General features: G+C 65.1%; 3 protein-coding genes across 5 annotated transcripts in view; 2 read left to right on the top strand and 1 right to left on the bottom strand.

The window, feature by feature from the left end:
* Nucleotides 1-7,511, top strand: part of GABRD (gamma-aminobutyric acid type A receptor subunit delta) — an 11,817-nt gene extending 4,306 nt beyond the window's left edge. Inside the window, exons 2-10 of one of the 2 annotated variants that reach the window (XM_024125474.1) lie at nt 1,714-1,826; nt 2,143-2,210; nt 2,305-2,525; nt 3,699-3,781; nt 4,158-4,295; nt 4,906-5,061; nt 5,278-5,468; nt 6,563-6,595; nt 6,829-7,511. In XM_024125474.1, coding sequence (XP_023981242.1) covers nt 1,714-1,826; nt 2,143-2,210; nt 2,305-2,525; nt 3,699-3,781; nt 4,158-4,295; nt 4,906-5,061; nt 5,278-5,468; nt 6,563-6,595; nt 6,829-7,113 — 1,288 coding nt within the window. In that variant the 3' untranslated portion in view covers nt 7,114-7,511. Of the gene's footprint in view, nt 1-1,713; nt 1,827-2,142; nt 2,211-2,304; nt 2,526-3,698; nt 3,782-4,157; nt 4,296-4,905; nt 5,062-5,277; nt 5,490-5,722; nt 6,008-6,562; nt 6,596-6,828 lie in introns of those variants that run through there. The other variant, XM_024125475.1, reaches the window with a different exon arrangement.
* A 3,362-nt stretch (nt 7,512-10,873) lies between these two features.
* Nucleotides 10,874-16,481, bottom strand: LOC114485964 (uncharacterized). Its single transcript, XM_028487975.1, has 3 exons — nt 16,201-16,481; nt 14,901-15,287; nt 10,874-14,351 (listed from the first exon to the last, which is right to left on the bottom strand). The coding sequence occupies exons 1-3, from the start codon at nt 16,381-16,383 to the stop codon at nt 13,989-13,991; spliced, it is 933 nt and encodes a 310-aa protein (XP_028343776.1). The 5' UTR covers nt 16,384-16,481; the 3' UTR covers nt 10,874-13,988.
* Nucleotides 16,482-21,013: 4,532 nt separating this feature from the next.
* The window catches only part of PRKCZ (protein kinase C zeta), a 117,179-nt gene continuing 116,052 nt past the window's right edge, over nt 21,014-22,140 (top strand). Inside the window, exon 1 of one of the 2 annotated variants that reach the window (XM_024125471.3) lies at nt 21,014-21,250. In XM_024125471.3, the coding sequence (XP_023981239.1) occupies nt 21,180-21,250 (71 nt within the window). In that variant the 5' untranslated portion in view covers nt 21,014-21,179. The remainder of the gene's footprint in view (nt 21,251-22,140) is intronic. The other variant, XM_028487971.2, reaches the window with a different exon arrangement.

Below are 22,140 nucleotides of genomic sequence, written 5' to 3'. Positions count from 1 at the left end.
GGGTGGGCCAGAGTTAGTGCTGGAGAAAGAGGTGGGGACAGACGGCAGAGGGTCTGGAGGGTCACGCAGGCGTCCAAGAGGGGAGAGGCTGGAGGGCAGGGGTCAGGGGGTGCCAGCAGCTGGAAGCAGGCAGGGGGCTGGGGCGTCGGGCGGAGGGGGACGTGGTCTGCGGTGGCCCAGGTGGGGGCTGGTGGGGGGCGGGACACAGAGGCTGCGCTGACAGGCTCAGCGGTAGCCGGTCCCACGTCCTGAAGGGAGGGGAGCGGCACCTCGGGAGCCCAGAGGGGTCAGCGGTCTCGTCACAGTGGCCAAAACGGCCCAGAGTGGGGCGCCTGGGCACGCGGCCGCGCCTGACTCTGGGGAGAGGGCGGAACGGCCTCAGAGCCCCCAGCTGCTCTGCGCCCAGACCCTGGCGCACCGGCTCCCCTGCGGGCTCTGGGCGGGCCCGGGCCCCAGGTGACCTGGAGGCCTTCTCTGCCCGCTGGTGACAGCAGCGATTCAGAGAAAAACAAGAGGGTTCCTCCTGAACGTCCCTCCTCGTTCCCTGCCGTCAGGTTTAGGGGAAATGCCCCCCCACCCCGCCCCGCCCCGTGGGCTGGAGGAGCAAGGGTGTGTGAGGTTCCCGGGGCTGCTGTAACAAGCGACCACAGCTGGGGGAATTTCTTCTCTCGTGATTCTGGAGGCCAGAAGTCTGAAGCCAAGGCGTCGGCAGGGTCCACGCCTCTCTCCGGCCTCTGGAGCTGCCGGAGTCCCTGGTGCCCCTCGGCTTGTGGCCGCATCACTCCAGTCCATGCCTCTGTGGTCACGTGGCTTCTCCCTGTGTGTCCAATTCCTTTTCTTCTAAGGACACCAGTCGTGGACTTAGGGCCCACCCTAGTCTAGCACGACTTCATCTTAACGAATTACATCTGCAAAGCCCCTGTTTCCCAATAAGGTTCCATTCTGGGGTTCTGGGTGGCCATGAATTTGGGGGCTCTGTTTCCCAGAGGTGGGCAGGCAGAGCCACTGGGGGGCTTCCAGCAGTCGGCGTGTGTGGGCCACGAGACGCCTGTGTCTTTGGGTCCCCGTGCGGCCCCGCCAGGGGCAAACGTGACCAGCACAGGCTGTCAGTGAGGTTAATCTGGAACCAGGGGGCATGGCCCCCAGCTGCTCGGGGGTCAGCCTAAGCCCCAGAGGCACGTGGCAATTTGCGGAGATCTGGAGACTGCCTGGGAAGGGACAGAGAGCAGGAGGCCGGCCCGCAGCCCCCCCATGGGCCCTCGGCCTGGACCTGGGTCCCGGCTGTGGGACCTCGCCCGCCCTCTCCCTCTCCCCAGCCTTCAGCCTCCTGGTCACACGTCTTTTCTCCCAAGTCACCTCCTACAGGACACATTGCCCTCAGAAGCTGAAAGGGAGGCCGTGTGCTCTTGTTGGGGGACCCCAGGGGTGGGGACGTTGGGTGGTTATGGAGGGAGCCGGGGGTCTCTGCCTGACCTGGGTGGCCTCCCTCAGGGCCGAGTGGGTGGGGTGTAAGCTGAGCATAGAGGCCAGTGGAAGAGGTCCAGGACTCCTGGGCTCCGCACCTCCCGGGGGCTCCCTGTGTCCGGCGTGAGTTCCTGGGACTGGTCAGGTCCAGCCCGCACGGCCTCCTCCCTGTCCACCCCTGGCCTAGGTGCCCAGGACAGGCTCCGTCCCTGGCACCCTGCCTGTGACCAGTGGGCCTTGCGTTTCCAGGGCAATGAATGACATTGGCGACTATGTCGGCTCCAACCTGGAAATATCCTGGCTCCCCAACCTGGACGGTTTGATAGAGGGCTACGCCCGCAACTTCCGGCCTGGCATCGGAGGTGAGAGTGGCCGTCGGGCTCCGGCAGACCCTGGGTCCAGTGTGGGTGTGGGCGCTGCTTGGCTCTGGGCTGGTGCAGAGGCCCACTCCCCTGAGGGGCGTGCCTGAGCTCCTGCACCAGCCCCCAGGGAAACAGCTAGGAAGGTGGATCTGCTCAGGCCTCGGGCCGGTCTGCACCAAGACGCGGCCTCCCCTGCAAAGCCCCTGGCTGTTCCCTGTCCCGCCTTCTGGGCCATTCGCTGGCCTGGCTGAGCGGCCGGGGCTGCTGGGGCCTGGCCTCAGTGCCACCTGCCTCGGGCCTGGCTCCTCCCTCGCAGGCCCCCCCGTGAACGTGGCGCTCGCCATCGAGGTGGCCAGCATCGACCACATCTCTGAGGCGAACATGGTAGGTCCCACCGGCCTCCGCCCCGCCCCCGGCCGCGTGCCCCCAGGAGTGTGCGGAGGGGCTGACGGCCGGGCCTTGGCGTGCGCCCCCGCAGGAGTACACCATGACGGTGTTTCTGCATCAGAGCTGGCGCGACAGCAGGCTGTCCTACAACCACACCAACGAGACGCTGGGCCTGGACAGCCGCTTCGTGGACAGGCTGTGGCTCCCAGACACCTTTATCGTGAACGCCAAGTCCGCCTGGTTCCACGACGTGACGGTGGAGAACAAGCTCATCCGGCTGCAGCCCGACGGGGTGATTCTCTACAGCATCCGGTGAGCCCAGCCGGCTGCCTGCCCGCCCACCCCCCACGGAGCGCGCTGCTGGGAGCTGGGGGGATGGGGGGTGGGGGGGTGGCGGTATTTATATCCCCCCGGCAACCGGCAGCTGCGCAGGAAGCAGAGGTTGCTGGCGGGAAGCCAGCAGAGGCCGCTATTTGGCTAACGCGTGCCCTTGTCTTTTTAAATTGAGGTGAAGTTCACATAACATCAAATCGAGCATTTAAAAGTGAACAATTCCGTGATACTTAGCGCACTCCCTGTGTTGTGCAAACATCACCTCTACCCACTTGCAATACATTTCGCCCGAAAGGAGACCCCGTGCCCATTAGCAGTCACTCCCCATCCCCTCTCCGGCTCTGCAAACTGCCAGTCTGCTTTCTAGCTTCATGGATTTGCCTATTCAGCACATTTCACACAAAACTAATCGTATGCTACGCGACCTTTTGAGTCTGGTTTTTTTTTCACTTAGTATAGTGTTTTCGAGATTCATCTCTGTTGTGACATTTCTCAGAATTTCCTGCCTGTTTATGGCTGAGTGACATTCCATTGCATGGATGCACCAGTTTTGTGTATCTGCTCCCCCATCGATGGACAGCTGTGCTGGTTCCACATTTGACTGTTGTGAGCTGTGCTGCTGTGAACACACGTGTACGTGTATCTGCTTGAATGTGTGTCTTCTGACACATGCCTTTTAAAAGTGGACTTAATTGCCAACGTTTTAAAGATCAGGAGATTTACATAAGAATCCAAATTCTCTTGGGAAGTCAGCACGCTCCGTCCGCAGCACCAGCCTTTCTCCCGGGCTGCACGGTCAGTGGGGACGCCTAGAGGCCGTCCCCAGGGTCAGACCAGGGGGGCTCAGGCCGGACCTGCCTCCTTGGCCCCCCGCTTAGCCAGCCAGCTGTTCTGAAGGACGAGGAAAGTGAATGAAATCCGGTTCTTGATCCCTGAAGAAAGACTCACAGATATCTGTAAAGTGGCCACAGTTTCCAGTTTCCACCCAAATGCCAGCAGCTTGCCGGCAAGACCAAAGGCAGCCTGCCGCCGCCCGGTGAGGAGGCCGTACTGGCTGGGTGCAGGAGCGTCTCTGCCATGCTGGGCCAGAGAGACGCCGGCTGCCGGGGGCTGGCCTCATCCTGGGGACCCACCAGTGTGTTGTCTGGGCAGAATCACCTCCACGGTGGCCTGCGACATGGACCTGGCCAAGTACCCCATGGACGAGCAGGAGTGCATGCTGCACCTGGAGAGCTGTGAGTGCGGGCTGGCACGGGGGCGGGGAGGCATGGGGGCGGGGGCGGGGAAGAAACAGGAGAAGGGAGAGAAGGGGCCGGCGGGCCCTCCTGCTGTGGGTCAGCACCCTGCCCAGGACAGCCGGCCCCGGAGCCCAGACGAGACGTGTGCCTGGGCCACTGGGCCAGCGTGGCGGCCCCTGCGGGTCACCCTGGCAAGGGTGACCTGCCCGTTGGCCAGCTCATCCGGCCTTGCCCACCTTTCCGAGGTGCCAGGCCTCCTTGCTCCCTGCCTCTGTGTATCGGGCTCCCAGCACGGGCAGGGCAGTCCTGCGGGGGATGCCAGGGGCTGGGGAGGGGGTGCCAGGCTCTGCGGCCCATGTGGGCTCTCCTGCAGACGGCTACTCGTCCGAGGACATCGTCTACTACTGGTCCGAAAACCAGGGGCAGATCCACGGGCTGGACAGGCTGCAGCTGGCCCAGTTCACCATCACCAGCTACCGCTTCACCACGGAGCTGATGAACTTCAAATCGGGTAACGCGGCCTCTCGTGGCCTCTTCCTTGTGAGCCCCGCTGGTGGTTTTCTAGTGCTTTCCGCAGAGCCACTAGCCGGCCCTGAGGGCCCCCGGAGGCTGCAGCTGGAAAACCACTGGTCGGCGCAGGCTGTGCCTGGCCGAGCCGCTCGGGACGAGCCCTAGTGCGGGCCCGGATCAGGTTTCCTCCGCCTTACTCCTCGCTTCTTCATTGCTTCCCGGGGTTTGAGGGGTGCCGGGCGGCTCCAGGGCCAAGCCTGTGTTGTCTCCTGGCCCCTCCCGCCCCTGCTGCCCGGTCCTCGGAGCCAGCGAGCCCAGGCTGGCTCTTTCCTTGAGCTGGGCTGTGCCCAAGCAGGGCAGGGGAGGGGTGCCCTGCGCTCTGGGAGGGGCCCACTGGGCCAGCAGCAAGGCCGGAACCTTTCTCCTCTCCCTCCTCTGGCGGCCCCGCCGCAGGGCCGGCCCCTCTCCTGACCCATCAGGCTGTGGGGCGAGGTGGGGACAAGGGTCTTCCTCTCTTTGGAGGCTGGCAGTGGCCCCAGTTCCCGCTCAGCGCCCCTCTCCCCGAGCGCTGCCCTGGGTGTGGGCCTGGTGCTGACGGGGGTCTCCGGCAGCCGGCCAGTTCCCCCGGCTCAGCCTGCACGTCCACCTCCGGAGGAACCGGGGCGTCTACATCATCCAGTCCTACGTGCCCTCCATCCTCCTGGTCGCCATGTCCTGGGTCTCCTTCTGGATTAGCCAGGCAGCAGTGCCCGCCAGGGTGTCTCTAGGTACGGGGCCCTGGCCTCTCCCCCGAGGGAGCTGGTGGAAGGAGGGAGTCTGGGAGCAGGGCCCCGGCCCATCTGTCCCGAGCACAGGCCTAGCCTTGCGGTCCCTCGGGCCCTCTGTCCTGGGGCAGTGGGCAGCCAGGCCGGGCGTGGCGAGGGGAGCCTGAGCCGCACCCGGCTGGGGCGGGGCCCAGTAACGGCGCCGCCGGCCCCCAGCAGGCATCACCACGGTGCTTACCATGACCACGCTGATGGTCAGCGCCCGGTCCTCCCTCCCGCGGGCATCGGCCATCAAGGCGCTGGACGTGTACTTCTGGATCTGTTACGTCTTTGTGTTTGCCGCCCTGGTGGAGTACGCCTTCGCCCACTTCAACGCTGACTACCGGAGGAAGCGGAAGGCCAAGGTCAAGGTCGAGGAGCAGAGGGTCGAGGTGAGGCTGGGAGGGGGTGGGGGTGGGGGGGGCGCTCACGTTCAGGACGAAGCTCGGCGCCCCCGCCCAGCCCCAGGTAGGGTCGGCGTTGCCGGCGGGGCAGGGGGCGCTTTCTCCCGTGCTCAACCCGGGACCCCCTGCCGCCTGCTCTGAGGACAGAGCCGCTGGCCTGGGCTGGGGTCCTGCCCCTCGCGCTCCAGCCACTCAGCCCGCCCCTCCGCCTCCCCGCGCAGATGGACGTGAAGAATGCCATCGTGCTCTTCTCCCTTTCGGCCGCGGGCGTCACCCAGGAGCTGGCCGCGTCCCGCCGGCAGTGCCGCGTGCCCGGGGACCTCATGGGTTCCTACAGGTCGGTGGAGGTGGAGACAGAGGAGACGAAGAAACAGGGGGCCCAGGGGGGCCTCCGTGCGCTTTTCAAGCCCATCGACGCCGACACCATCGACATCTACGCCCGTGCCGTGTTCCCCGCGGCCTTCGCCGCTGTCAACGTCATCTACTGGGCCGCGTACACCATGTGAGGCCGGCTTCGCAGGTCCCACGCCCGGGACCTCCTGGGGAGGGACCCCCGGGGGGCTCTGCATGTCATCCAGTCCTACGTGCCCTCCATCCTCCTGGTCGCCATGTCCTGGGTCTCCTTCTGGATTAGCCAGGCAGCAGTGCCCGCCAGGGTGTCTCTAGGTACGGGGCCCTGGCCTCTCCCCCGAGGGAGCTGGTGGAAGGAGGGAGTCTGGGAGCAGGGCCCCGGCCCATCTGTCCCGAGCACAGGCCTAGCCTTGCGGTCCCTCGGGCCCTCTGTCCTGGGGCAGTGGGCAGCCAGGCCGGGCGTGGCGAGGGGAGCCTGAGCCGCACCCGGCTGGGGCGGGGCCCAGTAACGGCGCCGCCGGCCCCCAGCAGGCATCACCACGGTGCTTACCATGACCACGCTGATGGTCAGCGCCCGGTCCTCCCTCCCGCGGGCATCGGCCATCAAGGCGCTGGACGTGTACTTCTGGATCTGTTACGTCTTTGTGTTTGCCGCCCTGGTGGAGTACGCCTTCGCCCACTTCAACGCTGACTACCGGAGGAAGCGGAAGGCCAAGGTCAAGGTCGAGGAGCAGAGGGTCGAGGTGAGGCTGGGAGGGGGTGGGGGTGGGGGGGGCGCTCACGTTCAGGACGAAGCTCGGCGCCCCCGCCCAGCCCCAGGTAGGGTCGGCGTTGCCGGCGGGGCAGGGGGCGCTTTCTCCCGTGCTCAACCCGGGACCCCCTGCCGCCTGCTCTGAGGACAGAGCCGCTGGCCTGGGCTGGGGTCCTGCCCCTCGCGCTCCAGCCACTCAGCCCGCCCCTCCGCCTCCCCGCGCAGATGGACGTGAAGAATGCCATCGTGCTCTTCTCCCTTTCGGCCGCGGGCGTCACCCAGGAGCTGGCCGCGTCCCGCCGGCAGTGCCGCGTGCCCGGGGACCTCATGGGTTCCTACAGGTCGGTGGAGGTGGAGACAGAGGAGACGAAGAAACAGGGGGCCCAGGGGGGCCTCCGTGCGCTTTTCAAGCCCATCGACGCCGACACCATCGACATCTACGCCCGTGCCGTGTTCCCCGCGGCCTTCGCCGCTGTCAACGTCATCTACTGGGCCGCGTACACCATGTGAGGCCGGCTTCGCAGGTCCCACGCCCGGGACCTCCTGGGGAGGGACCCCCGGGGGGCTCTGCGTGGTTCACGGCGGGGAGGACCACGGGCCACGTAAGAGGAGAGGAAGGCCTCAGCCTCGCTCGGCACCCCCAGGCTCTGTCCCCACCCTCACCCGGACCCCTGGTCTGCAGAAGACGGCCCAGCAGCCCAGCCTCCTGACCTGGGAGCCAGGCAGGCACCGGGCCCCAGGGAGCCTTGCGTCTGACTCGGAAAAGGACCCTGATTCTGGGACTTAGCTCTGTGGGTTTGCACCGGGGTGGGGGGGGCTCGGGGCCGGGCGTGGAAGGTGCTCATCTTCTCGCTGAGAAAGTGGGAAGGCCTTTGGTCCCAGCATGAAATAAAACGGAGCCTTTGGCCGCTGCTTAAATGCACCGTGACCTCCTCTGCTGGAGCCTGGAAGGCTCTCCTCCCACTAGCTCGACGGGCTCAGGACAGAGGGACTTGGGGACCGAGACTTGAGGACAGAGGGGCTGGGGGGAGGCGCGGGGGCTGGAAGAGTCACTCACCCCCAGTCCCTTGGGTGCATGGCCGGGGGTGCCCTCACAGTGCCTTCTGTACGTGGTGATGGGAGAACAGAGACCACCAAGGCCCCATGAACACCCCAGCCCCCTCCCACGTCTGCTGCCGCCACAGGGTGGTGGCACAGGGTCACAGCTCTCAGCAAGGGGCCCGGGTCTCCCCTGCACCAGAGCAGGGCAGGTCCTCACACTCCGAGGGGACAGAGGCGACTAGAGGGGCAGCTGTGCAGCCGAGCTGTCGGCCGCAGGGTCGGGAATGCCAGGCCCGGTGCCCTGCTGTGATCAGGTGGCAGCCAGGCCACGACCCCGCCGGCCCTGAGGTGCCCCCGCAAACCACCTCGAGGGGCGCGTGACGGTGACTTTGTGGGAATCAGAAAGCGTGCCCTGCTGGGCCACCTGCCCAGGCTGTGCCCTGCCCCCAGGCCACGGGAGCAGGCGCTGGGGACGCTCACCCGCCACAGGGCTTCGCTGGCAGAGTGACCCCTGAGGCCGGGTGGTCCAGCCAGGGCTGCGGGGCCCAGCGGCCCCCCACGGGAGCAGCCGTGTCCGAGGCCTGCATCCCGCCCAGGGCTCACACCTCGAGCTCGAAGGCCCCTTACCTCCTGAGGACGCCTCCTTGCGTCAGGATGCCCCCTGGGCGCCTGCTCTAAAGGACTAGGCTGCAGGGCTGGGCTGGGCTGGGCTGGGCTGGGCTGGGCTGGGCTGGGCGGGCCCACCCCAGGCGGCAGCACCGAGCAGGGAGCGGGGCCTCCGGGCCCCAGAGTGACTGACGCGGGCAGCAGAGAGCGGGTGCCGAGATGCGGCAGAGCCTGGATCTGGGTCGGCCAGGGCCCCAAGCCGTGCCTGGCCAGCTCTGACAGTGAGGACAGGGACGCCTCTTTCTCCCCTTCCCAGATGGGCGCCCTCTGGCCTGTGTGTCTCCGGCAGCGTCACTGCTCCCTCCTCCTGGAACATGGAGAGCGGCCCGGGGATGGCACGTCCAGGCCCCGATGGCGTCCTGAAGCTGCTGGGCTGGGCCCGAGGCCGCCCACAGCACCCCCGCCCCTGGCACCCAGGGTCCGCCCTAAGGCCTGCCTTCCAGCGGGGCCTCTGGCGGATGCGCGGGTGGGTTCAAGGTTCCGGGACCTGCTGTGCTCCCCTGGGCCCAGAAGCCAGCGAGCCGACCCTCCTCCGCTGCCAGGACCCTGCCCACGCCGGCGCCCGCCCCTCCCCGCCTTCTTCACGGCCCACGGGCTGCCCTTCTGCTGCTGCACGCACCAACAGGGAGCTATTTAAAGCTGGGCTTTGTGACTGCCTTGGGCGCCCACGCAGCCAGGCCCGCCCGGGCAGGAGCCTTCGCTTGATTCCGCAACCAGCGATCACTCCCTCTAGCCTGCAGCCTGCTATTTCTGCCCGCATGTTTACAGGGCCAGGAAGAGGGACGGGAAGGGCTGATGCTCTTTAAACGCGATTTCTATTCCGGTGCTGATGACACGGACAGATTGAAGGCCAGGGCGGATCAAGGTTTGCAGCTGAGAGGAGCTGGCTTGGGCAGGGGTGGCAGCGTTTCCCGAGCCGGGGCACCTGGGCCAGGTGGCCGGGTGGGGAGGTGGCCTGGGCTCTGGATGCGCCTCATTCCAGCAGGGACGGTCTTTGGGGGCTGGCAGCTGCCTTGTCTGTGTTCTCCTGTGGAGGCCAGGATGCGTGTACGTAGACTCCTAAATGCTTCCCTGCGCCTGGGACAGCTTCTTCCCCAAGGCCGGAGGGGACAGGGCCCCAGGTAGCTTCCGTCCCCTGCAGCAGGGGGCGGACCAGCACCGACCCGACCCTCCCCCTTCCCAGTGAGGCAGAAGCCTCACCGTGTGCAGCCCACACCTGGGGGCATCGTTTGGGTCCCCTCAAAAGCAGAGCTTGAGACAAGGACCTGGTAGAGGAAGTTTATTTGGGGGGAAATTAGTTTCCTGGGGTGGCTGTAACAAAGTGCCACAGACTGGGAGGCTTAAAACCACAGAAATTCAGGGAATTCCCTGGTGGTCCAGTGGGTAGGACTCTGCACTTTCACTGCTGTGGCCCGGGTTTGATCCCTGGTTGGGGAACTAAGATCCCACAAGCCACACAGCACGGCCAAAAAAGAAAAGAAAAAGAAAAAAGAAAAACTCACGCTCTTACACTTCTGGAGGCCAGGAGTCCAAGATGCAGGTGTGGGCAGGCTGGGCTCCTGCAGTCTCTGACGGCAAGCCTGTCCCTGGCCTCTCCCCAGTTCCTGGCACTGCTGGCGATTCCTGGCGCCCCTCGGCTCGATGGACGCATCACCCCATCTCTGCCTCTGTCATCCCATGGCTTCTCTCTGTGTGTCCCTCCTCTTCTTGTAAAGGCACCTGTCATCGGATTTGGGGCTCCGTAATCCAGTGTGACTTCATCTTAACTAATTATAGCTGCAAAGACCCTGTTTCCAAATAAGGTCACATTCTGAGGTTCTGGGTGGACATGGATTTGGGGGGACACTGTTTAACCCAGCACAGAGGGTGACACCCCAGACGCGGGAGCAGGGTGTGGGGAGCACGGAGGAGGGAGGGAAAGTCTACAAGGAGGGAGGGAAAGTCTACAATGGGCCACCAGGTCCCATTCCACTGGGGACCCCTGCAGAGCCCTGGGGAGTGGGCCCCGAATAGTCCTTTCTTTAAAAAATTTGTTTATTTGGCTGAGCCGGCTCTTAGTTGTGGCACGCGGGATCTTTAGTTGCTGCGCGCGGACTCTTAGTTGCAGCATATGGGATCTAGTTCCCTGACCAGGGATGGAATCCGGGCGCCTTGCATTGAGAGTGTGGAGTCTTAGCCACTGGACCACCAGGGAAGTCCCCCAAATTGTCCTTTTGGAGGAGGAGGGTCTGGGGCTTTACCGCCAACTCCCACCCTCAGGGCTGAAGGGCACCCCTGACACTCTGGAGGGCACTGGAGAGGCTGCACCTTACGTTGGGGGCAGCTGCCAGCAGTGACCCCCGCAGCACTCACGCCTGCTCAGGACGGCACTGGTCCTTCAAGGTGGCATCTGTCACGGCAACAGCAACAAATGACAAGGAGGTTTAGTGGATCGAGCCACGGTCGGTGCCACGGCTGTGGCCAGCCGGGGCCATGATCAGAGCCATCCTCCCCCTCCCCCCCCACCCTCCCTGGCCAGCACTTCTGCTTGCTAAGGTCACCTCTTGGCGCAGAGGCCCAAGCTGTATGAGGGCTGGTGCCACCTCGCTCAGACGGTCCACCCCTAGTCACAGGTGAGCTCCCACATCAATAAACTGTCCCCTGTCCAGCCTTACGTCCACCCCCGCCCCCCAACCCAACACCCTCCAGAGCTGCTCCCACACGGCCGAGCGCGTGTGAGCTGGGAGCCGCAGGTCCTCCGTCCATATGCCCGCTCAGGCTGTCGCGACTCGGTCCCGGCTGTCGGCCTGGATGAGGTGAGGGAAGGCGGTGGGGGGTGGGTAAGAGTCTGAAGCGCGTGAGTGGTGGGGTGGATCGTGTCCCCCAGGAGGTGTGTTAAGGCCTCCTCTCTGGTACCTGTGAGTGTGATATTGGATATAGGGTCCTTGAAGATGCAGTTAAGGTGCGGGTTTAGATGAAGTCCTATGGCATCAGGGTGGGCCCTAGATCCAACCCCTAGTGTCCTTATTTACAAAGAGGACACAGTGAGACAGGGAGACACCTTGTGGAGACAGAGGCAGAGAGGTGTCTACAAGCCAAGGAGCCCAAGGATGGCCAGGAAAGCACCGGAATCTAGGGCAGAGGCTGGCAGGGATCCTCCCCGCTGCCTGGAGAAGGAACCAGCCCTGCCCACACCCTCATCGTGGGCTCCTGGCCTCCAGACTCTGGGAATAGATTTCTGCTGTCTTAAGCACCCCCTCCGGTTTGTGGTCCTTTGTTACAGCATCCACAGGAAACGCACACAACAAGCACCCTTTGGCAAAGGCATCCATCTCAGATGTATTTTTAGGGACCCCTGACAAGGGAAGCCTCTTTCCCACAAACAAGCGGGATGCGACTCGGGGGTGCGAGACCCTCAGGTGAACTCGCTCAGAAGGACCCCGGACCTCAGGTGCTATTCCTCCTCATCAGGGTCCTGATCTCAACCCGAGAGGCCTGGCAAGGCGCACGGGCAGTCCTCGGGGGGCTCTGTCGCCTCACCTAGGATTGGACCTGGGGCCTGATGGTCAGCACCCCCTGCCATCTTGCTGTAGGAGACAGGGTGGCCTGGAGAACTTTCCGGCTCTCCCCGCCTGCCCTGAGGCCACGGTCGGCTCCAGACGCAGCAGTGGGAGGTGTGCAGGCCTCTTCTCACCTCCCAGGTTCCACCAGCGAAGCCAGGCTGTTGTCATGACACCACTGAGTGGTAACCCCATGACTCTTCCAAGAGCCCAAGGCAGCGTCTGTGCGAGGACTTCAGTGCCTGGGGCGACCTTGGGAAGTGACCCCGGGACACGGGAGCAAGCAAGGTGGGGAGATGCAGGAGGAAAAGCCAGTGGAGTGTGGCTACTGGGCTGTCACTGCAGGGCGGGGTCTCCATCCCCGGAGCCCCTCTGAGGGGCCCCTCACCGCGGTCCTCTGAGGATGCATCAGCCGGGTCCCCTCCCCCGCCTCCCGCCCCGGGACCTTAAGCCTCCACCCTTTCAGGCTGCCCCACCCCAGGCTAAGCAGGTCAGAGGAGGTCCCAGGCGGGACGGCGGTGGAGGAGATGGAACGCTGGCCGTGGGCTCGGGGGCTGTCCCCCCGCTGCTCTGAGGCTGGAGGGGAGCTGAGGGGACCTGGCCCAGGCGTCAAGAGCTGCTACAACCAGGAGGTTCTGGATTCCCAGGGTAACAGGGTGACCGTTTGGGGGAAAATGAGCGCGGTTTGCCTCCCCAGGTGCGGCCCCTCGGTTGAGAAGCCCTGTCCGCACGGCGGCTGAGAGTGTGGGCTCCGGACTTGAACGCCTGTCATGTAACCTTGGGCAAGTGACCCACCTGCCCTGGGGACCGTCACCTGTTAAATGGGGAAACGATGGTATATGGTTTTCGTGAACATTAACTGCTACAATTAAAAGGCACCGACAGCGGTGTCTGTACCTTGTCCCACTCACTAGGTGCTACTTATAGTTATTGGTTGGCCCAAGGCACACGTCTGCCTGGGCTGCGAGGCGATTAGCCTGGTACAGGAGACACACAGAAGGTTAGTGTTTGGGTTTAGATACTCGAAGTAGGATTTGCAGCGAAGACAGTACACGTGCAGTCCGGGCCGTGTCTTGAAAATTCCCTGCAGTCTCTTAGGTCCCATTGAGCACAGCAAGGGCACTTCTAGGAGATGCTGATTTATTCCTCCGGGGGTGGGGAGGGGCGTGCTGCCCTGCGGAGGAGGGTGGGTCCTGAGAAATGCGAGAGCCCCCCTCTCCCAGCCCGGGGGGCTGCAGGAAGAAGAGGATGGGGGAGGAGGAGGGGGCTCCCCCAGGCTCACGGGAGCTGATGTGTACACGTCTCCCTGACGCCAAGTTCAGTGAATTCACGCCGTGGAACTCGGCAAACACTAAACCCGGGGCTTTGATTTTCGGGGAGCTGGTGTACCAGCACGGCAAGTGGCGTGTGACACACGGGAGAAGGGACACCCCTGTCCCCATTCCGGACTCAACACAATTTAGAGGTGGAGTGGCGAGGCCAGACAGTGCGATCAGACCAGGCGGGTGGTCCAGCCTCTGGGCTGCCTGCCCTGGTCCGCTGAGGCTGAGTGAGGGGACCCTCGAGAGAGGCTGGGGCTCCACTGAGGCCAAGGAGCTGAAGGACAACGAGGCAGAGGCCTGGAAGGGTCCCCAGCCAGGACACCGAGGGCAGGACACCCCTCCTGAGAGGCCTGCTGGGTCCCGCCAAGTCAGGAAGCGATGTCCCGAGTTCCCGCTGGGAGACTGCCCTCCATGGGACTCTGGGTCTCTGCACATCTTATGAGCAAGATGCTACCTGCCTTTTGTCCTGCACTGTCTCTCCAAGGAGGTCTGTTGCACACACAGCTTGGACTTGTCCCCGCAGGGGAAGGGGCAGGGTTTTCTGCCTGGTATAAAATACTTGGTGACTGGACCTCAAGTTCGTCTCCTATCACGGAACCCGCTGTGCATGTGGCGTCCACCTGGACTGCCTCCCTTAAGGTGGCCCCTCCCTGGGTGGGCCCAGGTGCCCGAGCACCTGGATGGGGTAGCTGTGGGTTTCGTGTCCTTGGCCTGGGGTGCCCGCAGCCCCCCTCTCCCAGGTACCAAGGGCCCCACCCCCCAGGCCCGGCCTTCGAGCAGTCCTGGGAACCGTCTGGCCAGGCTGGGTGGCTTCCCCTCAGGGTGACCTTGAAGGCACAGCTCTCGGGACTCCCCCGAGGCACCGTGCGGGGGGGGGGGGGGCAGATGGGGCACGGAGGGGCCTGCCCTGGGATCTGCGCTGGACCCTGCAAGGTGCTGCATCTCCCAGGGCCCCAGAGCCTCGGCCACCTACCCACCCGGGTGGGAGCTGCAGAGATGAAGTCCCATCCTGAAAGCAGGTGTCAACCCCACCTGCTCTTCCACGGCGAGGGTCATCGGGGGTCAGAGAGGGCTGAGGGCTGCCTCTGGGCGCAGGGCCCTGTCCCTTGGGGACGGCAGCCGGGGCCCTGTCCACAGGAGGCTCCTGACCCTGGGTGACCGGGTCCCGGTGATCTTCTCCCTGCGTGGGGAAGCACGGACGTTTTCCTCAGGTAGAGGCGCCTGGACACAGCCTCCCGCTGGACGGGGCCCTGCTCGTCCATCTGCTGGTTTCCGGGGCCACCCGGCAGCGGTCCTGGCAGAGCTGCTCCTGCCTGGCCTGGGTGAGCACAAGCCCAGGTGTGTGCACGTGTCTGCACACGCATGGACTTGTGTGTTGTGTTGCATGTGTATGTGCCTGTGAGTGTGCAACTTTCCATCTAAAGGTCATGCGGAGCCGTGGCCAGGCAGGTCACCTCCCACGTTTGAGCCTGCAGCTGACGCGGGGACAGCTGGTTTGCAAACGTTTGCATTTCCAGTTCTTTCCTTAAAGCAGATTCCCAGAAGTGGAATGATTGGACCCAATGATGCAGACGTGTTTTGTGCGCTTGTCTCTGGAAGGTGGTCCCAGCTGCACCTCCGCTGCTGGACGGGGGCGTTCTGCGCCCCCTCCCCCGCCCCCCCCCCGCCCCCAGGCTGGGGTTAAGGACAAGCAGTTTAGAAGCAACGCTGGGCTTCAGGCCACGCCCACCTGGGGCCGCAGCCTCACGCTCTGATGGGCGGGCTTACTGAGGCGGTGGCACCTCAGCCCGGTGGGTCCTGATGCAGGTGGCCTGGTGTGGACAGGCGAGGAGCTCGGGCGGAGAGTGGGAGACCTGTCTCGGCTCTGCCACCGCGTCTCCCTGTGATGCCTCATGTGGCTAAAATAGCGCTTGCTCCGTATTGCCATGGTGACCGTTCTTTGGGTGCTGCCGGCACGGCAGGCTCGCTTTGGGTTGTAAACACAATCCCAGGCAGACTTGGGGACAGGAAAGCGGGACAGACTCCATTTCCCAGCGGCCACAGGACAGGAAGCGCCCCTCCCTCCACGCTGCTCCGACCTGCTTGTCCTAGGCCCTGCTCTGTGGGCACGCTTGGCCTGAAAGGAGAGATGTGCGCCTGTCCCCATTGGCCTGGGCAGGTCTGCTCCCAGCCCTGAGACCCTGGACAGAGCACTGGGCCGCCCTCACCCTCAGTGTCCTCCTCCAGAGAATGGGGCACGTCCTAGGGGGTGATGCCTGGCGCAGGGCCTGACCCTGGGGGTGTCATGCCTCGCGGTCCTCACCCGTTCAGTGTGAGGCTCAGCCATGAACGTGTGGGAAGTGCCTGGCTCTGCAGCCTCCAGCCCCTCTCCAGCCGTGGACACAGCAACCCCCGCCCCCGTCCCTGCTTCCTGCCTCTGCGGACGCGGCCTCTCCCAGCACCTCCTCTGGCACATGCACACGGAGACTGTCTGGGTCCAACCCGCAGACAAGCCTCGCCGTGCTTTGAAACAGGGACCACCAGTGTAACTAACTGACGGTTAAGCTGAGAACGCGCCACTGCAGGGGGAAGACAGACAGGGCTGAGGCCCTCGGAGGGGTGACCTTGGAGCGGCCCCTCCCGGGCTGGACTCCGGCCCCGCCCAGGACCCCGCGAGCGGCTCCGCGCCTCCGGCCGTGTCCCCGCCGCGCCCTCTGCCGGGAACGCGCAGCACTGCGCCCGCGGGAAAGCGCCTGCGCGGGGCGGGCTCCGAAGCGGCTCCGCACCCCGCAGGGCACCGGCCCCGCCGCGGCGACGCACCTGCTCCCAATATGCCGGCAGTGCCGGGGGAGAACCCGTCACCCTCTCCTGAAGGAAGCCCTTCGGGTACACACAGGCCCCGCCCCCCGGTCTGCCCCACGCCGTAGGCCGTCCTGCTCCCTGGGCCCCCAGGGCCTTTCTCAGGCCGCCCGGACGCCTCCGCTCCTGCCCCACCCCTCCCGCCCTCAGGCCCCCCCAAGCCAGCCTCCCTTCCGGGGCCCTGGGCAGACCTCGCTCTCTCCGACCAAGCTGCCAGGTCTGTGACCTGTCCGCCGCCGGGGTGCAGCGCCCAGTCGGCCCGCAGTCGACCTCCCTTGAATAAATGAAGGAGCAGGTGAAACGAATGTTGACATCGAACCAGTGTCTCCAAATCCCGAGATCCGAGACGAAGAAAGGAAACATCTGCGGCCCATCCCTCCCACAGCTGCGCGTGTCAAGCGCCTGTCCGCAGGCGTCGCGGGCTCTCCCGTGACCTGCGTGCTCCTCGCCAGGCCCCGCCCGGCTCAGTGTCACTCCTGGTGGAATGACCAAACCCCCACCCCCACCCCACGGGCCCAAGCAGATGCTGGCTCCGGCAGGCAGGCACCTCTTCCCGGGGAGCCCCAAGTGCTGAGTCGGCACGGATGCCGCCTGTGAGCTTTGATGAGGAGGGCCCCCAGGCGGGGTGCGGAGAAGGACCCCTCAGGAGGGACCACCGACCCCCACGGGAGACCTCTGCTTCTGTCTGATGAGGCTCACCGAGCATTATCTCCACCTGCCTTTCACCTTTCACCTGGAGGAGCTCAAAGGTGTTGAAAGAACTCATAAAGAACATTTAACAAAGAAGATCAGGGGGCGAGCCACACGCTGGGGCCCCACCCTGCCCTCTGCCGGCCCTGCCCTCCTCCTCCTCCCCGCGGTCCCACAGGCTGCAGCCCCGCCCTGGGTCCCAGGTGACAGGTGACAGGAGGGGCAGAAGGCCCGGCTGCGTTTGGGGGGGCCGGGCAGGGGGTAGGTCTCCTCTCCCTGCACCTGCCATGCCGTCGGAGCTCTACAGTGAGCCACTGTCACTTTTATAATAAGCTAATTACAACACACATTTGTACTTTTCACTTTGGAAATAATAGGTGTTTGTGATCATGAAAGTATATGAGATCTTTGTGGAAAATAGGGAAATACAGAAACTGCCCAGAGTGGAAAGGACCAGCCCTCAGCTGCCAGGCCCCTTGCGGGTCTGTCTCGCCTGCACCTCCGTCCAAGGGTCAACTGCCGCTCTGCCCCAGGTGACATCATTATGCTGCAGCCTGCCAACGGGTGGGGCCCAGAACAGGCCCAGGGTCCTAGGAGGACAACTGGTCCCAGCATTTCTTCTTCTTTTTTTTTTTTTTGCGGTACGCGGGCCTCACTGCTGTGGCCTCTCCCGTTGCGGAGCACAGGCTCCGGACGCGCAGGCTCAGCGGCCGTGGCTCACGGGCCCAGCCGCTCCGCGGCATGTGGGATCTTCCCGGACCGGGGCACAAACCCGTGTCCCCTGCGTCGGCAGGCGCACCCTCAACCACTGTGCCACCAGGGAAGCCCCCCAGCATTTCTGAGGGGTCTTCACCGATTCGTTCATTCATTCATTCATTCCAGGTGTGCCAGATGCCTGACGCAGTGGGGATACAGCGGTGACCCAGGCTGACGGGGTCCCAACCCCGCCAACTACCCAAACACCCCATGCCTGTGGCCAGGATGCAGGGCGAGAAGTGGATGCCAGGCAGGCACAGCTGCCAGTCGCTCAGTCGGGACCAAGCCCTCTGTCCTCGAGGCCCTGAGAGGGATGGCTCAGTGGCCCTGCCCTCTGGAGGGGGTCTGCCGGCCTGGGCAGCAGGTCGTTGTTTTGCAGAACTTGTTGGTGGGGGGAGGGTCCTTCACCCTCCCCCCTCCGGCGGCCTCAGGGAAGTAAGTGTTCTGGGCACCGCAGGCAACCCGTGTGCCCTCACCCGGGCCTAGGGCTAGACATGGTCGGGGACTCCCCCCCTCCTGGAATACGCCTTTCTCCTCCCCCAACCCCCATGGGGAACAGAGGCCCCACCCTCCCAACCCACCTGACCCTGAGCAGGCAGCTACCGGCCCCCCCTCGGACTTCCTCACCAGTACTGGGTGACCCAGCTTCCAGACTCCAAGACAGAGGGTCCCATGTGGCACTCAGGTCTGCAGGCGGAGGCCAGTACCCACGGGGCCACCTGGGATACCTGGAGCTCCTACCCTGACCAGGGTTTCCCTGGTTAGAAAGGGCTCTTGTGTCCGGTGGGGCCTTGGATGGGGCATGTCCAGGAGATGGTGCCCAGAGAAGGGACCCTTGCTAGCCCGTGCTGCCAGCAGGGGGAAGAGGGCATCAAGGACTGGACCCCCTGGCCCCTCCTCCTCTGCCCTCACCACACTCTGAGGCAGGAAGTCGGGGTGCGGGGGGGTGCTGTGGGATGTCTTGCTCTTCTCCGCCCATCAGGACGTGCCCAAGGCCGTGTGCGAGGCTGGGCTCCCGGTGGCCCAGGGGACACAGCCATAGTGCTGGCCATGGGGCCAGGTGAGGGGCTGGCACAGGGCGCTGCATCCCACACACTCACCTCTGGGCTGCAGGTTCCTGCTCCCTCCTGTGAGCGCCATGCTGCTCCCCTCACGTGAAAAACCCTCAGACCCCTCCCCTTCCACATGCACCTGACTGCCAGGGGGCTCGGTGCCCATGCGGGGGTGTGGAGGAGTGCCCACAGGGTGGGGTTGCGGGCAGACTAACACGGACGTCAGGGATGTTGAGTAGAGACTCAAGGGAAGTGTGGGTCTGGGCAAAGGTGCCACAGCACATGCCAAGGCCCTGAGCCAAGAGGGAGCCAGGGGGCCGGTGTGGAAAGAGCCACAATGAGGCTGGCGGGAGACCAGGCAGAAAGGCCTGGGGTCCCTGAGGACGATGCAGACCACTGCAGGTCTTGAACACCAGAGAGATGGACACAGCTGGACTTAGGTTTTAGGGAAATTGGAGGCTTGGACCAGGTGGCAGCAGTGGAGGTGGTCGACACGGCAGGAATCTGGAGCTGCCAGGATCTGCAGATGGTGGTGGGCTGGGCGTAAGAGGGAGAGGAAGCAAAGGAAACCCCGGGAGTTTTGAGGTGAGAATGAGGAAAGAAGGGGTGCGCGCCCTGAGGTGGAGGATGGCATGTCAGGGAGCTCTGGCGGATGAGAGGTGTGATGGTGGGGGAATCAGCCCAGCGGGGCCATCTGAGCTTGGGATGGTGCCACTTCGAGCCCTAAGTGGACACGAGCAGCTCAAGGGCTTGAGAAGCACCCATGACTGAGGCGGGGGCGGTGGGGACGCATTTAGAGGCTGATGAGGAAGCGGCAGAGGCACAAGGAAGAGACGGCAGCGTCCTAGGGTGAGGACGCTGCCAAGGGTCAATTCAGAAAAAGCTGACAATTGGCCACTGTACTTAAAACACAGGGGGTGGTAGTGACAGTGGCCTCAGAGAAAGTGGCAGGAAAGATAAAGTGGAGATAAGGGCTGCAGAAAGCTCTGGGCAGGAGTTTGTTGTAGAGAAGAGCAGAGAAATGGTCAGGTGGGTGGACGGCTGTGCGGTGCAGAGGGCTCTGTTTTTTATTAGGACGGAGAGTTCACAGCACCCTAAGTAGGTGAGAGGTGGGCTGTCAACAGGTTTCTCTGTGTCCATCTCTAGGGAGAATATGGGTCCTATGACCATAGGGACTGTGTCCATGTGGTTCTCCAGGGACACCCAGCACCCTGTACTAGGAGGCGCCAGGAAGCTCTGTGGAATGAAAGAGTGAATGAGAAATCCTTACAATTGTCCAGGTGAAGAGTGGTGAAAGCTTAGCCGGGACTGGAGTGGGGGGGGCGGTCAGAGGTTGCCAACGGGGTGGGGTGGGGTGGGGAAGGGAAGGGAGGCAACAGGGGTGTGGCCCAGAGTAGGACAGGCCTTGGCAGGGGCGGCAGGGATGAGGGGTCTGTAGATCTCTAAGCCCGGGGTGCGCACCTGTTGCCCAGCTGAGGTCCCACAGACTGCAGATTTGGGCCCCTGTGGATGCACCCAGTAAGGGATGGGCCCAGGATGCAGGCACCTGGTGGGTGGGGGCGTGGATAGTATTCCAAGGCGACAGTCCGGAACAAACGCACGGTGTTAATAAGACCCAGAGAGGATGTGGATTCAGAAGTGAAGGTCACGGGCGAGCTGGACAAACGCAGCCTCCTTGTCCCGAACCGAGGAGTGAGCTGGAGCAGAGGAGCAGGCTAGCGAGTGTAGACAAACCTTCCGCAGAAGGAGGAGGGCGGCTGCGGCCGGAGAACCCACCGAGCCCGGACCTGCCGGTCGTGACCTTCGCGGGGTCTCTGCTCCTCGCAGTCTGTCTCCGCAGTTGTAAGCTGGCCGGACGCGGGTTACGCGGTCCGAGCGCCGTTCGGAATCCAGGGTCTGAGCGGCGGGCCGCACTCGTCACGGGTGACCCGTCCCCGCTGTCCCCTAGCCCAGCGGCTCGCAGACTCGCGCTCACCCGATTTACCCGGGCTTGTTAGCACAGACTGCTGGAGTTTCGATTCAGCGAGTCTGGGCTGGGGCGAAGGCTTGGATTTCCAACAAGTTCCCGGGGCGCGCAGCGCAGGGACCCCACCTGGGAACAGCGGCCCCGGGAGCCCACTTCACCGAGGGGCCAGCGCGCGGGGCAGACGGGGGCGTCGGTTGCCGGGCAGAGCCGGGCCGCGCGCGCCCCCATTGGCCCCAGGTGGGGCCGTGCACCGCCCGACAGGTAGTCCGCCCCGCGCCGCGCCATTGGGCTGCGGCCGCGGGGTCTCCCGGGGATTGGCCCAGGTGGCGGCCCCGCCTCGACCTCATTGGCCGCAGGTGCCACCGCCTCCGCCCCGGGACCGCCCGCCCCGCCGATTGGCCGCCGGCTGGGCCTCGGGTCGGCCATGTTCGGACACCCCCCACCCCCCGCGAGGCCTGACGCCGGACTCCGTGCGCGCCCCCACTGGCGCGCGCGCGCGCGCCGGCCGCGCCCCCGCCCCGCCTCGCCCCGCCTGCCGCCAAGTTCCGCGGAGTTGGCCGGACCGGAGCTCCTCGGTCCCCGCGCCGCGCGCTCCCTTCCGCGTTCCGCCGTCTGCCCCACCTGCGCCCCGACCCGGCCGCTGGGGCCCCGCGCCATGGCCCGAGCGTCCGGGGCGCGACGCTGACGGCGGCCGGCGGACCGCGCCATGCCCAGCAGGACCGGCCGCAAGATGGACGGGAGCGGCGGCCGCGTCCGCCTGAAGGCGCACTACAGCGGGTGAGCGCGAGCGCCCGACGGCAGGGCCCGGCCCGGGCGGGGGGCGTGTGCGCCGAGGCGGCGGGGCCGAGGGCAGAGCCGGGCGCGGGGAGCGGCCCCCGACAGCGCCGGCCGTCGGCGACCGTGTCGTCGCAGCTTCGGGAGGCCGAGAGCTGGGGGCAGCCGGCCGTGGCGCGGGAGAGATGAGACAGAGAGGCCCCTCCGGGCCCAGGGGCGTCCCGGGAGGTCCGGAGGCGCCAGCGCCTAGAGGCGGCCCCGGGCGAGGCGGGCGCTCCGGGCGCACTTGAATGTCACCGGCGGGAAAGCTCGCGGGCAGCGTGGGGTCGGCCTGGCCCCCCGGCGCCCTAGCTCGGGGTCGCCGGGCCCAGCTCGGAGCACGCGGCAACGCGGGTCTCTCCCCGCCCCGACGAGATTTTCCTGGGCTGGGACTTGCCCGGAGGGGAGGCGGGCGTCTGGCACGCCCCGCAGCCCCGGGCCGTGTGTTGACACTCTCCCTGGAAAGTTGGCCGAAACATTCAGGCCACAACCTGTAAGGACGAAAGTTTTTGTCAAATTGTGAAGATTGCTGGCAGGTTTTAAAAACCGAGGTTTTCCTAAACTTTTTCCAGTGTACCCGATCAGGTCTCAGTTTCAGAACCGTTTCATGACCGGTTGAAGGGCAGGTGCGGTGAGCCGGCTGGTCGCGCGAATGGAGGGCGCCTGGAAGGGCTGGGGCCCTGCGTCCGCGGTCGGCGCCTGGATTCGACCTGCCTCCCTGTGAAATGGGGCGAGCCGGCGCCCACAGGGGTTAGTGACCGGAGCGCCTGGCCCGGCCCAGAGAGCGCTCGCTGGATACTCGGCCTCGTCGGGACAGCCCTGGTGGGGGGGGGGGGGGGAGGGGGGAGGGGGGG

The sequence above is a fragment of the Physeter macrocephalus genome, chromosome 3 (genome assembly GCF_002837175.3).
Source record: "Physeter macrocephalus isolate SW-GA chromosome 3, ASM283717v5, whole genome shotgun sequence".
NCBI lineage: Eukaryota > Metazoa > Chordata > Mammalia > Artiodactyla > Physeteridae > Physeter > Physeter macrocephalus.
Note: the sequence above shows the minus strand (reverse complement) of the source record. Positions and strands in the feature narration are given on the sequence as shown.